Source organism: Leishmania braziliensis, chromosome 26 (genome assembly GCF_000002845.2).
Source record: "Leishmania braziliensis MHOM/BR/75/M2904 complete genome, chromosome 26".
In the NCBI taxonomy this organism is placed as follows: domain Eukaryota; phylum Euglenozoa; class Kinetoplastea; order Trypanosomatida; family Trypanosomatidae; genus Leishmania; species Leishmania braziliensis.
In genome coordinates, this window is record NC_009318.2 from 632,382 (window position 1) to 647,120 (window position 14,739).

The 14,739-nt window shown below is 60.7% G+C and overlaps 2 protein-coding genes and 2 non-coding genes across 4 annotated transcripts; all 4 read left to right on the top strand.

Moving 5' to 3' along the window:
* Positions 1 to 201: 201 nt before the first annotated feature.
* Positions 202 to 8,874, top strand: LBRM_26_1800 (conserved hypothetical protein; the record flags this gene model as incomplete). Its single annotated transcript, XM_001562360.1, has 1 exon — positions 202 to 8,874. The coding sequence occupies one exon, from the start codon at positions 202 to 204 to the stop codon at positions 8,872 to 8,874; it is 8,673 nt and encodes a 2,890-aa protein (XP_001562410.1).
* A 1,178-nt stretch (positions 8,875 to 10,052) lies between these two features.
* Positions 10,053 to 12,242, top strand: LBRM_26_1810 (conserved hypothetical protein; the record flags this gene model as incomplete). Its single annotated transcript, XM_001562361.2, has 1 exon — positions 10,053 to 12,242. The coding sequence occupies one exon, from the start codon at positions 10,053 to 10,055 to the stop codon at positions 12,240 to 12,242; it is 2,190 nt and encodes a 729-aa protein (XP_001562411.1).
* Positions 12,243 to 14,267: 2,025 nt separating this feature from the next.
* Positions 14,268 to 14,358, top strand: LBRM_26_snoRNA13. The gene has a single exon (XR_001182259.1). It is a non-coding gene (small nucleolar RNA).
* A 206-nt stretch (positions 14,359 to 14,564) lies between these two features.
* Positions 14,565 to 14,647, top strand: LBRM_26_snoRNA14. The gene has a single exon (XR_001182260.1). It is a non-coding gene (small nucleolar RNA).
* The last annotated feature ends 92 nt before the right edge of the window (positions 14,648 to 14,739 follow it).

Below are 14,739 nucleotides of genomic sequence, written 5' to 3' on the forward strand. Positions count from 1 at the left end.
CATCTTTTCACAAGGAAGAAGAGATCGTGGTGTTGCTGAATGAGCTCCAGCTCTGTGGAACCAGGGAGGTTTCTGCTGAACAGTTTCACGGTGGCCGACACGCCCGAGAGGTTCTCGGTATCAAGTACGGAGGATGGAGACCGCGCAGAAGGCACGACACCAATAGATGGGCAAGACGTCGACGCGCATGTTCACGATAGAATGAGATCGCGGGCATTTGCTAATTTCACTGGCGCATCAGTGGAGAAAGAGGAGGAGCCGCGCCCGAGTGGCGTGGCCCCGCAGCCGGCACCAGCTCCGCCTCGCTCGTCCCAGCTTGCGTCCTCGAGGCGGACTGCCTCTGTGGAGTGGCTCTCCGCCCCGACCGCTAATACCAGCCCTCACTCGAGGCGGTACACCTCCTCCTCACATTCGTGGCAGCCGATGTGGCGAGCGCCGGTGAGAAGTCGCACCGACGGCATGTGCCGCAGCGGCGGTGACGACAGTGGCATCCCCGAGACACCGTTCAGATGGCGCTCCTCACTTCTTCACTCGGCACGCACTTCGCTGCTGACACCCGTGTCACATGGCAAAAGTCATGCTGTGGCAACCGGGTCTACACTGCATCCCGAGACGAGCATCCGTCATGTCAGCGAGCAGCTCGGGCGCTCCCCAGTCGGTGCCTTCACACCAAACATTCGCTACCGCACCTCGACCGGTGCGTCCTCTGACACCCGAACTGCCCCCTGCCAGCTGTCTACGGCAATAGTGAAGGAATCTGTCAACTCCAACGGTGGGAGTCGTCATTGTCGTGTGAGTCCCGCGCGTCGTGCATCTGTAGAGTGGACGCCGCCCGCATCTATCCATCCGGCACACACCATCGCTCCGCTGCTACGACCGTCGGTGCCTACGCGGCCTTCCCTACTTCAATCGCACAGGAAAACACAAGGTGAAGCCATCCTGCGGCGGCGGCCGCCGTTGCTGGCCACGACTCACCAAGGCGCCGCCGCTGTCTCTACCTCGTTTTCTGCTGGTGGCATACCGACCCGCTCCGCTCGGGTGGTGACCCTCTGCGTCCCTGCAGAGATCGCGGTGCAGCCGAATGGGGATTCGGCAAGGCGGACGCGAAGGCGCGCGAGTTTGTCGGTCAGCAGCACTTCATCTGTTGCCGTAGCAGGAACGTCTCCTGTCAGCAATTTGTGGATGCAGCCGGAGCGCCGGGACCTGGCGTTGCGGCGAGGCCACGGGGAAGTTGCTGAAGAGGCAGAGGTCGTCGCAGGTGTGACTCGCAGCAGCTCCCACGCACCGGTCCACCACGCAGAGGCAGAGGAGGACGATGAGGTGGGTGGCAGTACTGAGACTATTGCGATTGGCCACCTTACCCTGCGCTCATTCACAGAGGAGTACAGTCGCTTCTCCACCGAGGGCACTGTTGGCTGGGTCGGGCTGCAGACGCACCTACGCTGCCACACGCAATCTAGCCAGATCTTCACCCTGGACCTGACATGCTGTCACATGCGTCGCGATCAATGGACATGGTTCACCCAGGATATCCTGCCGCAGCTCCGCGTACTGGAGGTGCTGCACCTCGTCCAGATGCACTTGGAGGACGAAGCGGTGGCGGAACTGGTGCGTGGGAGCTGTGGGCTGTCCGCCGCAGCCGACGGCCGCCGCACCGCGAGTCGAAGCTGGCAGCAAAGCCCTTCGTCTGAAAGTCGCCACGGGTGTGGTGGCAGTGGTGACGGCAGTGGCAGCGGTGGCCGCGCCATGCCTTCAGCCCCACTCGCGCACCTGCGTGTTCTGGACCTCAGCGGCAACGCCGTCACTCAGCGCAGCTGCACGCATCTGGGCAAGATGATGCTGTGGATGGCGGGGACACTGGAGGAGGTGCGTCTGCTGGGGAACCCGCTCAAGGACTACGGCATGCAGACACTTTCCGTCTACGTGTCGAAGCTGAATCTGGAGACGCTTGAGCAGGACTCGTCCCTGTTCCCCGCTGCACTGCGTGAGCTCTGTGCACAAGTGCGCCAGACGTGTAGACGTGGGCATGCGGAGCGGAGCGGGGTGTCTGGACTGGCATCATCGTCGGCGCAGTCCGCCGCTGCGGCCGGCGTTGTGCACGCTGGGTGCAGCGAAGACGAGGGTAGAGGGGATGCGAGTGATTTGGTCGCGGGGCTACCCCTTGGGCCTGTGCTGCTCGACCTGCGCGATTGCCGTGCCTCAGTGCGCGGCCTCTCCGAAATGCTTGCCGCCGCCAGTCGTGCGCACCGCCTGCGCACCCTCGTGCTCTCGCACAACGTTGCTGGTGTGACGTCGCTGCTGCCGCTGCCAGCCAGCGAGTACCACGGGGCAGCCAACCTTGCCAAGGAGGAGGAGGAGGTGGTGTCCGAGGAAAGGGAGGCACGCCCCAGATGCAGTGCTGACCGTGACCCCCAGCCCCAGCCCCTGCCATTACCGCACCGCCTGAGGCTGGTCAAGACTCCGCTCGTCTACTCCGGCGCCCTCATGCGGCGCAAGCTGACCGGCTTCAGTGACATGGCTGTGTTCACGACATCTTGCGCGCTCTCCACACTCGTCCTTTATGGTGTCCCGCTTAGCCAAACATGCTCGCCTCTGGGATTCCGCGAGTTGCTGCTCAACATTTTTTTCAGCTGTCCTCTACTGGACCTGGTCGATCTCTCCGATACGTTCGAGTGGTCTTTGCTGCCCCCAGAGGCGCGGCTGGCGCTCTTAACCGAGGGGAATCGCCGGGACGCGGTTGAGCAGCGTTTGCACGGCCTTGAAGGGCGGCAAGGACTTCATGTGTACGGCGAAAATGAAGGTGAGGTTGAGTTTAGGCTCGACAGTGCCGTCGTGAGTGGTCAAACACGCCTTGGCGATATCTTTGGCGAGCTAATGGCGCACGCAGCCCTCAACGCGGTAGTGCGGCACCGTCTCTTACCAGCCGCCTTTCTGCACGTACGTGAGTTGCACTTGAGCAGCACGGGGCTGACAGACTCTGGGGCGCATGGCCTGTGCATGGGCGTGCGGCGAGGACGGTCGCACACGGGGATGCTGGCCTCTTTGGTGGTGCTGAACCTGTCAGACAACTTGATGACTGTACGGGGGTGTGTGCGGGTAATTTCAACCTTTCTCTTGGATGACGACGCCAAGGGCGATGTGGATGCAACACGGAGCAGCCCAGCTTCGCCTGGCACCGCGACCGCTACTCGTGGGCCTATGCGAATCGCGCCCTTAACCGCCTTGGCGCTGCAGCGTAATGCTGGCATTGAAAGTTCCAGAAGCGATGGCACGGCCGCTGGGATGAATGGTGGAAGCAACGATGGCGCGGATAACGCAGAGTATCTGCAGCAGGTGTGCACGGCGGCAGAGGAGGCGGTACTGCGACGCGCTACACTGCGCTCCGCCGCGTGCCTGAATCAGGCCTGCAGGAGCAGCAGTACCGCGACGAGAAATGCTGCGACACAGGAAGAGCAGGTGCCGTCCTTGACAGTGTACTTCAGTGCACCTCCCCCGTGGGCAGCAACGCGGCCCATGAGTAGCAGCGTTGTCGGCGACCCGCGCCCACCATCGACTTTCCTATCGTCTGCGGCGAGCATGGACGTTTTTTATGCTGGCTGCGATGATCAAGGCGACGCCTATTGCACGTGCCCGTGCAGTCGCTTCTATGTGCCCAAGCCTGCATCAGCCGAGGCCACGCATAGGGAAGACCCCAACGGTGCGGGGCTGCCCTATTCATCGCAGCAGCAGCAGTGGACGTCAGCCGCAGCCTCACGTATACTGGCCGGCGCAGCGACCGCACGCGGAGGTCAAGCAGTCTCGACGTTGGCAGTGCCGGAGGCGATTCGCAGCGACAACGGCGCTCTCAGCGCTGGTGCCACTCCTACCACTGGCGTGAAGCAGCAAAACCACACGCCGGCCGGCCCTCGACGCAGCCTTTTCGCTTCACTGGATGCGCCACGCGATGCCGTCGCTTCTGCGATGACGGCCGCCGCTGTCGGCGCCAGGGCAGGGGGCGAGTGCCCCAACGGGCCGGTCAACACAGCATCGCTTCACCATTTGTGGAACTGCACAAACGACATGGCGGCTACTACCGCCATCTCCTTAGATTCGGTTTCCTCCTCGTCCTTCTCTTTCGCACCAACGCCACCGTCAGCTTCAATGTCTGCGGCGGCAGCTACGCGGCATACCTCAGACTTGGGTGCCGCTGACGCCGATCGCCGCTTCATGCTGCTGCAGCAACAGCAGCAGGCGGGCCAGCCGTCACGTCGTGAGAGCAATTTCTCGGTGTCCGGTGGAGCGTCCTTTGGTGAGCTCTTCATGAGCAAGTCAGAGGAAACCCTGCCTCTGACCTTGGGAGCACCGAACAGCATTGAGTTCTCCGACGCAGCGGCTGCGGCGCCTATGGGCGTGGACGTGGACATGAGCAGCACACTTGCGTCGACCACCGTCAGTGCAAAACACACGGGTGGACGGCGTGCGAGACTGTGGCGTATTCGCACCTTCGTGCTCTCCTATGACCACCCGGCTGGGCATTTGCTCTGTCGTGCTTTGGGTGTACTGCTTCGACCAGCGCCGGACGCCGTTGGCGAGGGAGCCCGTGCTGCCCTCGACAAGGACCTGCTAGATGCACTGAAGCGCGCGTTGGCAGCCTTTACAGCACGCTCAACCTCTGAGCAGGACAACGACGAGGGTGGTGGCGGCGGCGGTGGTGGTGCAGGCAAGGCTGCGAGCACCACCGTCGTGGAGGTGGTGCACTACCTTCCTCCTGAGTCGTCCTCGGCTACCGTGGCGGATGGCGGTGACCCGAACCAGCGGGAGGCAGAGGCCCACTGGATGCGTTTCAAGGTGACGACAAACGAGCGGAAAGGGGTCATGGCGCAGCTTCTGCAAGAGGTACTGAACGTGCCACTGTCTGAGCAGTGTGCGTGCTTTGAGCGGCTTCTGCAGTTCGTTGGTCAGCACGTAAAGTGTGGTGAGGAGCTAGATGGCGAGTCGTCAGCGGAGGATTTGTGGGATCCGGTGCGCGCAATCGAGCGGGCGGCGCGGTCATCGGCGGCGGTGCGGGCAAGGCTTGAGATTGCCTACGGTGGAGATGCTGCGACTGCCGTGCACACACGCCATCAGTACTACGACGCTGCCGATGCAACCCTCGCTCCAATCAGTGATGCCGGTGGTGGTGCTGCGGCTGCACCGGGTGCTGAACTGAACGGCACCGACAATACAGAGGGTGTCGTGCGCCTTGACCACCTCTACTCCGCCTTGTGGAAAGAGCTGGGGTTGCCAGTTAGTGGCACAGCGAGGGATGCACTGCCGCATGCGCCTGCCTCTCTCTGCATCAAGGAAGAGGAAGCGGAGGCGCCGGTCAGCGGCGATCGACGACCTCAATTGCTTGACAGGAGAGCTAGTGGTGGCGATCTTTACATGTTTCCGCTCACCTCGTGCGACGCGACTTCACGTCGATCCTCAGAAGCTGCCATCCCACTGTCAGTGCCGCCATCCGCTGCGGTGCATCAGCAGCGACTCCACGTCGTCAATTTATACGACCGAGGGAGCGGTGAATTGAAGCTACGGGAGTGGGAGAGTTTACCAGCACCCCTGCGAGAAGGGCAACGCGACGATGCTTTCGCATCTGCCGCTGCCACTGGCGACGACCAAGGCGGCATGGAGGGGGCAGAGGACGACAGGGAGACGTCGGCGGACTCGGCGAGTGTGACCACACCTGAGAAGCAGCTCGGCTACGCCCGCGACATGGAGCTCGGCGGCACTGCTGCAGAGCTCTTACCACCGCTATTTGCGCTTGGCGATTCGAATGCGGAGGCACCACAGCAAGGCTCCCCGCCGGTGGGTGTGGCACTCACCGACCAGCTCATGGGGTTGTCGCCACCACTGGAGACATGCAATACGGCTGGGGCTGCAGTGGCGCCGTCGTTTTCTCAGCAGCAGCAGCAAGTCCCCCGTGCCTCTCTTGCGGCGACAGAAGACGAGAAGGGGCAGCAGCACATGGACGACGATAGCGGTGAAAGTGATATGCCCCGTGTCGTGACGTCTCGGTTGCGCATCGGCCAGCAGAGCGGCGAGGAGCGAAGCGGCAGCAGCGGCGAGGCTGGAAGCTCAGTGGGGGGCTGCAGCGCTATGTTGTCCCGACCACAGCAGGAGCTGTCTGAGGGGCGACAGCACACTCAACCTGGGCTGGCCCACCCTGGTGTTACGGGTGTACAAGCGGAAGAAGCGGAGGGCGAGGAGGACATCGTCATCGCGCCTCCAATCCGGGTACAGCGCCGTTCCAGCCAGCTAGTGGGCCGAATCAAGACCTTCACGCTCTCCTATACCCACCAGGAGGGGACGGCAGTGTGCCGCGCGTGGCGACTGCTCCACAGTGCCATGCACGTGTACCGAAGCAAAAGCGCCAACTCCAACAGCGCCTCGTGTGACGCCTCAGTGGATGTCGTAGCGCCAATCTCGCCGCCTGCCTCGTTATCTCTTTCAGTCCTTGCAAAGGAGGCTCAGAAGTGTCTGTGTGACGACTTCCTCGCTTTCCTGCAGCCACCCGACGAGGACATTGAGCATGCCGTGCTGTCCGTGTCGCTGAACTGTGACAGCAGCGTGGCGACGGCGATGCTGCAGGTACAGGTGCAGACAAATGAGCGCCGCGCTGCCCTGGCAGACCGCCTACAGCACAGCAACCATGGCGTCCGTCGCAGTGTGGGACGCGACCACCGCAGCGGCTTGGTGCCGCTCAGTGTGCAGGAGGTGGACCGGTTCTACTTCCCGCGACTCACACATCTGCTTCGCCAGTATAAGACGGTCGCCGACATGGTGGTGCAAGTGCAGACCTTTTTGCAGCCGCGCGCGGCGCTGCAGGACCGGCTTCTGCAGAGCTATGGAAGCATCGCAGCGCTTGTGCACTACTATCATGGTAGCTCAGCTGCGCTGGAGCATGAGTTAGGGATCTCGTCCTGGCAGGTGCTCATGGACCCCACGCCGCTGGGCACCGCCAGAGCGCAGCAGCTGGCCGACGATGTTTTGTCCCCAACAGTGGCGGTGGACCGCGTACAGAGGCGCAGAAACGTCGTGGCCGAGGAGGGCCATCAAGGCGGCGGCGCCCTCTGTGAGGGCGAGCCGCGCACCCCCAACCCCCAACCACAGCCGGCTACGGCAGGCGCGCCGCAGCTGTCTCGTCTGGCTTCAGCCAATGACGGTGCTAGTGGTGCCACCAACCTGCAGGGCCGTCCGCCACCCCATCCGCGCCGCCTGCCTACGCCGCCGCACGCCATCACGCACACCAGCAGCATCTCGTTTGATGAGGTAACAGAGGATTCAACCAGCGAGGAGGGTCCTGTAGTAGTGCTGCGGTGCACGACGCCGACCAAAACCTCGCACTCACCCTTCACACCTAAGTCTTTCCACGTGCAGTACACATCTGGCATGCACCAGCAGGTATTCTCCACGACATCGCCGTCGCGCCCCGTAGTTGAGGGCGTGTCGGAGCGTGGCGCATTGAACGAGTCTGGTGGCTACCTGGACGCGGGCACCGACACTGGCCTGGTATCGCCCCTGACGGCCATATCCAGCACAGCCGGGTCACCGAACCAGCAGCACCTGGGCTTGTCGCTTGAGCACCCAGCAGCAACAGGGGCGGTTGCCCCATCGGAGAATTCGCTTTCTACCCAACCTGTGCCGCATCTCTTGTTGCAGCCCGCGGGTGACAAAGATGCGGCGGCGGCCCCGCCTGGTGCAAAGAGTGGATGTGATAGCAGGCAGTACCACTATAGTGAGGCCAGCGGTAGCGCGACCACCGCAGCCGTACCCGTGTCGTCGTCTTCACCGCTAGTAATGTCGGCGCCAAAGACAAAGACTATTGTCGGCAGTTCCACCAGCGGATACCTGGCGCCACCATTTCAGCAGCTGGCAGAGTACAATCACTCCAACGCTGGCGGTAACAGCAACGCCACTTTGCAACCACCACAAGTGAACCCACGTCGGCTTGTTGCCGCGGCTGGAGCCAGCGACTCTAGTTCCGTCACTGGTTTGGACCAATGCAAGTCGGAGTATGAGCGCGTGCTGCAGGGCAAGTACAAACGTCTAATGAGAGTCGCCTACGACGGAGTGGTGCGCGGCAGTGTCCCGCTAGACCCGCAACATCAGCAGAAAACCGTCATTGGTCGTGGCAAATGGGGCGCACAGAAGGTGGAGCTGTCGTTGGAGTGGGAGATCTTGTTTGTACTGACGTTTGAGAAGAGTCGCAAGCTTGGCCGCAGCTCACGGCGGGCGCAGATGTTGGTGCACCCGGTGGGCTGCGGCTTCGAGTGTGCGGCGGGCGACGATCTGAGCCACACAGCCTCCAGCGGCATCTTCTGCGGTGGTGACGCCCTCTCCCCGCAATCTTCCGCCATCAGCGGCGAGCTGGGTGAGTGCGGACATCACCCGTCGATGGTGCCAATGTCAAAGATGCCGCGCAAGAAGGAGCCGTCCAGGTCGGCGGCGTCTCACCTTATCATAACAATTCAGCGGCCGTTTACGCCGGATGAGGTCGGTTCCTCTTCGCATAACATGGAGGAGACAGTGATGGCTGGTGCGCTTCTCACCGTTTCGTCATCGAAGCCAGGGCGGCTTCTCGGTGGCGGAAGCGACGATACTAGCAACACATCTCGAGCGAGCACCGGTGCCAACCAGGCGGTACAGGAGTACGTGTTTCAGCTTTGTCAACCCTCCCTCACGCTGGTCATTGAGATGAAGAGCTCCAAGCACGTGCAGGAGGCGCTCCGCCTATTGAAGAACAGCATTCGACGCGCTACGCAAGCTGTGAATAAGTCGATGCTGAACGCGCAAATACCACCACCGGTGCTCACATCTTCGTCACTGCCTGTAGCTCACCACGGACCACTGAGCTAGACGGGCGATGCTGCACACCTTCTGTCACCTACTCTCTCAGGTGTCCCTATCGTGACTCTCCGTGTCGCTTCTCAGCATAGGCGGTGTGCACCGAGCAGTAACGGCGTCTCCGAGAGGTGCGGTGTGGCGACTCCATGAGTGGGACGCTGCTCATTGGGGGTTCGGTGACGACTGCCGTTTTTTGTTGGTTGTTTTGTATGGTTGTGCTCTCGTATCTCTCCATGTATGGCGCGCGGCGGTGTCTCGTTGTCCCCTGCCTCCTTACTTCCCTCCCCCCTTTCTCTGGATGTGCATGCCCACGTTGTCTCCACGCACGCTCTTCTTCTCTTCGTTTTCCCCATCCATTCCATCACTTTTCAACCGCTGGGCAGCGCATGTTTCTTACCCGCACGAGACATGTGCGGATCGGAAGTATGATGACGCGCGCGTGTGCGCACTCCTCCACTGGAGTGGAGGAAAAAGGGTAAGGCGCGGATATGCAAGATGCACGGAATGCCATGTGCCTGTGCGCATGTTGTGGGGCCTCCTCATTCATGCCTTTTGTTTCTTCTGCGTGGATACCCACACCGTGCGGCATGACGCAGGCGCCACATTGGTATCGTCTTCCCCAGACTCTTCTCTCTCCCTTGTCATCATTCATGGATGCGGTGGTGGCGGGCTGTCATGCACATGTCTGCTCCCGCGGCGGTGCAAACGCCTGTGCTGTGGGCCCGACGTGTCGTGGGGCGTTAATGTGTGCGTAGGGGACTGCGGCCTACTCTCTGACCCGCCCGCCCCCCATCACTACTACCCGCTCCAACTGCAACCGTCCACTTCTCGCCACGCTCTCTCTTCTTTTCTGTCTTGCTGTGTTGCAACGGTGAACGCTCACATGCGTCGATGAGTTTCGCGTGCTTGTGCACCCTCACACGTGCGCGCCTACACGCACATGCATCAATGCACGCCGTTGCGAATGGCCTGCACCATACGTACCCTCACCCACTCACTCCCAGGGGATACATACAAGGGCAGCTCTCCTTTGTTTCTTTTCTTGCCTCCTCAACCTTCATCTTTGTTCTCTCCGACCGTAGGAGGAGGGGGGATGGGACTGCGTTGAGCACATCGCTCTCTCTCTTCCCGCGCGCGCACGTGTGCCGGCCGCTCCGCGCTGATCATCATCTTGTATTGCTGCTACCGCCATGTACAAGAAGGCGCTGAACGCGTTCTTCCTGAAGGTGCACCCCGACTTCTTTCACCACAATGTGCAGCAGCAAACTGTGAACCAGAACTCAGTGGCGCAGCTCAATGAATTGCTTGCGTGGGCGAAGGAGTTCAAACAGGGGACTCTGCGCTCACCACCAGCTACGTCCATCTCCTTCAGCTTCTACCGTCGCATCGACGACAAAGAGGATGGCAGCGCCAACGCCGCCACCATGCAGCGGTCAGCGTGCGCAAGTGGTGCCCGAAGCAGCGGCGGTGATCAGTCAATGGAGTCCCTCTTCACGAAGCAAGCAGGTCAGCCCGCCGATTGGCCGTCAGATGGCAGTGTTTTTGACGACTCTGGCGCTGGTGGCAGCGCGTCATCGCACCACGACTCCCAAACGGCTCTCATCCACTCTACGTTTGAGCTTCCGCAGGGCTTTGTGGCAAGTGAGTCGAACCGTGGCCTGGTGGAGCGCGCCGTGAATAAGTTCTTGCGCGACTTGCTGCGTCGAGCCGAGTGCATCGACTCCGTGACAGCGTCCATATCAGTCGCAGAAGACGCGGCTGCGGCGCGGCGGGAGGCAAAGCCGTTGCGTCGTCGTCATCAAACGGATCCGCGGGTGAAGAGCAAGAGTGGCGGCAAGACCCTCCTGGACGAGGCGAGTGAGGCCATGACGATGCAGTGGACACTGACAAGTGTCCCCACCCTCGAGGAGCTGATGGACGCCGATCAGGTGCTTTTCGCCAAGACCCTGTCCCCCTTGCAGTGCTCCGCAGCGCTGCATACCATACGCGTCTCTCTTGGCGAGCTGCACTATGATCAGTGGAGCTCGATGCCGCTGATTATCGATGACCACTTCGCCATTGGTGCCGGCATCACAGGTGGCCTGACGATTCCGTGGGACTTTACGGCGATGCAGTTTATCAGCTTCCTTCAACAGAACGCCGCCGCCATCGCGCAGTGCCGCGCGTTAGTGACGACGCTCGCAACGGAGGTGGAGCAGCTCATTGCAGAGCTGTGCAGGGCGCTGGAGTTGGATGACGTTCTCATTTCGTGTTCGCACAAGGAGGCGATGGATGTGCTGCGGCTGCTACATCGCAACAAGGAGCTCCTACACGGGTACGGGCTGACAAACCTAACTATCGAGCTTGGTATGCATCACGCCACGCGTGCCAACGGCGTCGTCATCGTTGACGTGTCCATGAAAACAAGCGAGCAGCTCCGCAAATGGCTACAGGCGCTTCACGGCAAGCTTGACCTGCAACGCAAGCTTTACAGAGTGTCGAAGCAGATGCTGGAGACAACAATGTGGCACTTGAAGGAATTCCGCGACATGGTGGAACCAGGCGGTGTGGACGCTTTCGTAAACAACGACTGCACGTACGCGCAGCGGTTGGGGTGGGCAAAGGAGCTCTTCCGCATTGGCCCTGCGCTGGCGCACTGGGACTGGAAGGAGTTCACGTTTCTGCTGAGCCCTGAGCTTGATGTGGACTGGAGTCGGCGTCAGCTTCAGCTGCCACACAACTTCGACGGCGACGCCTTCGTCCGCTACGTTGAGGATGTCCAACAAAGCGCAAAAGAGAAAGATAAAGAGGCGTTGCTGCGCGCGAGTGCGATGCGCCGGCTGTCAGACGAGGAGCTCCGCGCACAGGCGCACGCCACGGACTTGCAGCTGGGTAGCGACACTAATGAAGCTGAAAACGATGGGCAGGCGCGCCGGCAGCTCATTGATGATCCTCTCGTCCCTGGGGTCCAGCCAGTGTCGGAGGCGATGCGTCATCTCTACCGGCAGTCCTCGCCGCACATGGACGAGTACATGACCTCCAGCGAGGACAAGTTGGACCCTCTTAGCGTCGAGCGTCCGCTCTCGCACGCCATCACGTTCAACAGCGACGCAGAGGCGGAGGAGCAGCTCAAATGGGAGGGCTTCTATCAGGAGCCGTACGTGGACCAGATGCCGACCGGTGACCTCGACGATATGGCGCACACCTACCGACTCACCAACCGCTGGCATCGCGAGGCGGCGGCGAAGAAGCTGCTGGAGGAGTTGCAGGCCACGTACGGAACGAAAAGTCGCCGATTTGACTACCAAAAGATGGGCGATGTGCTGGAGATCAACAATGCCCGCGTGCAGCCGAAGGGGTTCCCGGTATTGGCGCGAGGCATGAAGCCGATCGAGGGTTAGCGAGAACACACCAGCACAAGCTGTGTGCGTGTGTGTGTGACAACGTAGCCTCTCCCCTAATCTCTCTCCTCGTCTTGGCGGATTCACTGAGAGGGCCTCGTCGCTCAACTCACTGACGCTCAACTGTTCAAAGCACGTCTCTGAGCTTTTCTCCTCAAGCTTCACGCAAGTGAGCTGATGTTCTCCATGAGCGCGTCTCCCCTCTCGTGATGGATCGGGGCTATTTTTTTTTTGTCTGCTGCTTTTTGTGCGTGTAGGTCTCTCTCTCTCGTTCTCTCTGTGCCTCTAACGCGTAAGCGGACTCCATTCTGCAATCATATAAGCGCACAGGCGCGGGCGCATCCATCGAGACAGCGATGTGTCTTGTTCCCTCTTCTCTCATACATTTTCTCCCCCTCTCTCTCCACCGGTGTATCATCACAACTCAGTAGTCGCTTCTTGTCTTCCCCTCTCCGTTTGCTAAAGAGCGATGCAGAGCGAAAGGTAAAAAGAGGTGGAGGGTGGGGGCGATGCTGCTGTGCTCCAATGGGGGTCTTGCAGAGGAGAATGCTATGCGTGCGTGTGTGTGTGCACCTGCGCTAGCTTTCATTTATGCAAGAACGATGCCTTTCGGGCAGCTGAAGAGCCTTTACAGGTGATTTTTCTCTTCGTGAGCGATCCATCTTGACCAACACGTGTGTGTCTGTGTAGGGTATTCACACGCAGAGGTGTCTGCACCACAACCTTGCCGCTTTCCATCTCTTCAATTCATTTCACCCCCTCTTCCTTCTGTCCCTTGTTTTCACACCACTGCTGCGCGTTGTGTGGTGCGTCCCTCTATTGGTCTCCCTCTCTTTTATATCAGTCACTTCCTCCCTCCCTCTTCCGTACACCACACCGCGTTATGGGGGCAGGAGAGACGAGCGCGTGCGCCATCAACACATATGCGCAGTGGCAGATTTATCCGTGTAGATATGAATATGTGGGAGTGCATCACAGGTGCTCGATGATAGCGTTTGTGGTAGTCCACTGCAACAAGAAGAGAGATGCTTCACATCAATCTAAGGCCCTCTCTCTCTCTCATTGCCGAAAAGAGAGAGCCGCTCGTGCAGCAGTTTGCACAAGATGGCAGAAAGGGGGGAAAGGCGGTGTGTCCGCGGACACCGGAGCCCTCCGCCCTCTTTTTTTTTCCTGCGTTGCTTTTCCATTCACTGCCGTTTGATCCTGAGCGAAGACCTACGTCACGGAGCGGTGGCTGTGGCTCTATGGACACAAGGAGCGGTGAGATGCGGAGATTTGGGGGAGGGAGACACGAGAAGGGGCCCCAATAAGGTGCTCGAATACAGTGCTGCAGCGCTTTCTTGTTGATCGTAAGAACAGCAGTGAAACGCGGAGGCGCTGCGGTGGTGTGAGGCCGCAGTCAAGACACGGAGAGGTTTGCTACTATGGACCGAACTTGCTTTGATTTCCTCTTTCCTACTCTCTCCGATGACGGGCGGACACCCCTCAGTGCGCGGTGTCCAGCCTCCAGCGCCCCCCACTCTGTGCGGAAGCCGAGCACCCCTCCCCTATCCCCCTGCCAATGCCGAAACACCTCTGGTGGCGCCAGGGCCATGTGCCTGCGACATGGGGAAGTGAGAGCGATGCGCCGCTACGGATGTCGGCGGTCAGGTCGCGTGTGGCGTTGCGCCGGAGCGGCCCGCGACTGTGAGCACAGCTGACCGACCGACATGATGGGCGCGGCTGTGGCGTGGCCTGTGGGGCGGGGGTCATGCTCGGGTGACTGGGTCGGCGCGCTGCTGCGGTGCGTGTCTAGGGCTGCTTCGCGCCAGGCGGTGGGCCCGCGACAGGCCAGAGGGTGTGTGTAGACACTGCGGCGGTGGGGCTCTTGCTGTGTGGCGGCGAATGGTGAAGGTGACGAAAAAGTTTGCAATTCCGCTGTGGTGGGGAGGTCACTGTCAATACATTTACTACTGCTGTCTGTGCGTGTGTTTCCACAAAGGGTGGACGAGGAAGAGTGAGTCGAGTACCTTGCCGGAGCCCCACGAATGATGGACTGACCTGTGAAATCTACTGCGTTCTTCCTGAGCGTTGCGGCGATGCGAGCTTCATTGAGTTGTCATCTTCAACGAAACCTGTCTGATTGGCTAGGGGGGCCTGTGGGGTGGCCGAGTGGTTTGGCTCGTCTGTGCACGTGCCTGTCCGTGCCTGTGTTTATTGGCTCCGCCCCCTGGGTGCGTGCTTCCCCAGCTCCCCTCTTTTTCATGTTCCAGGCGGTGGGGCGGCAGGCAGGAGAGTCTGGCGTGGCGCATGCAAGCAAGTGGCCGGGGGCCAGCTGTGGCCAAGCAACTCGTGTTACCACTCGAATGGATGCGCTGTGCATCTGCTATCGTATTCGAGGCTTTGCGTGTCAAAGGGTTGCAAGATGCTGGGCGAGCCATGCAGCTGCTCCTACATTTGTAAGGGGTGGGTGGGCGAGGGAGGGCTATGAGGCTGCAGAGCGACTGGCTGGGCCAGC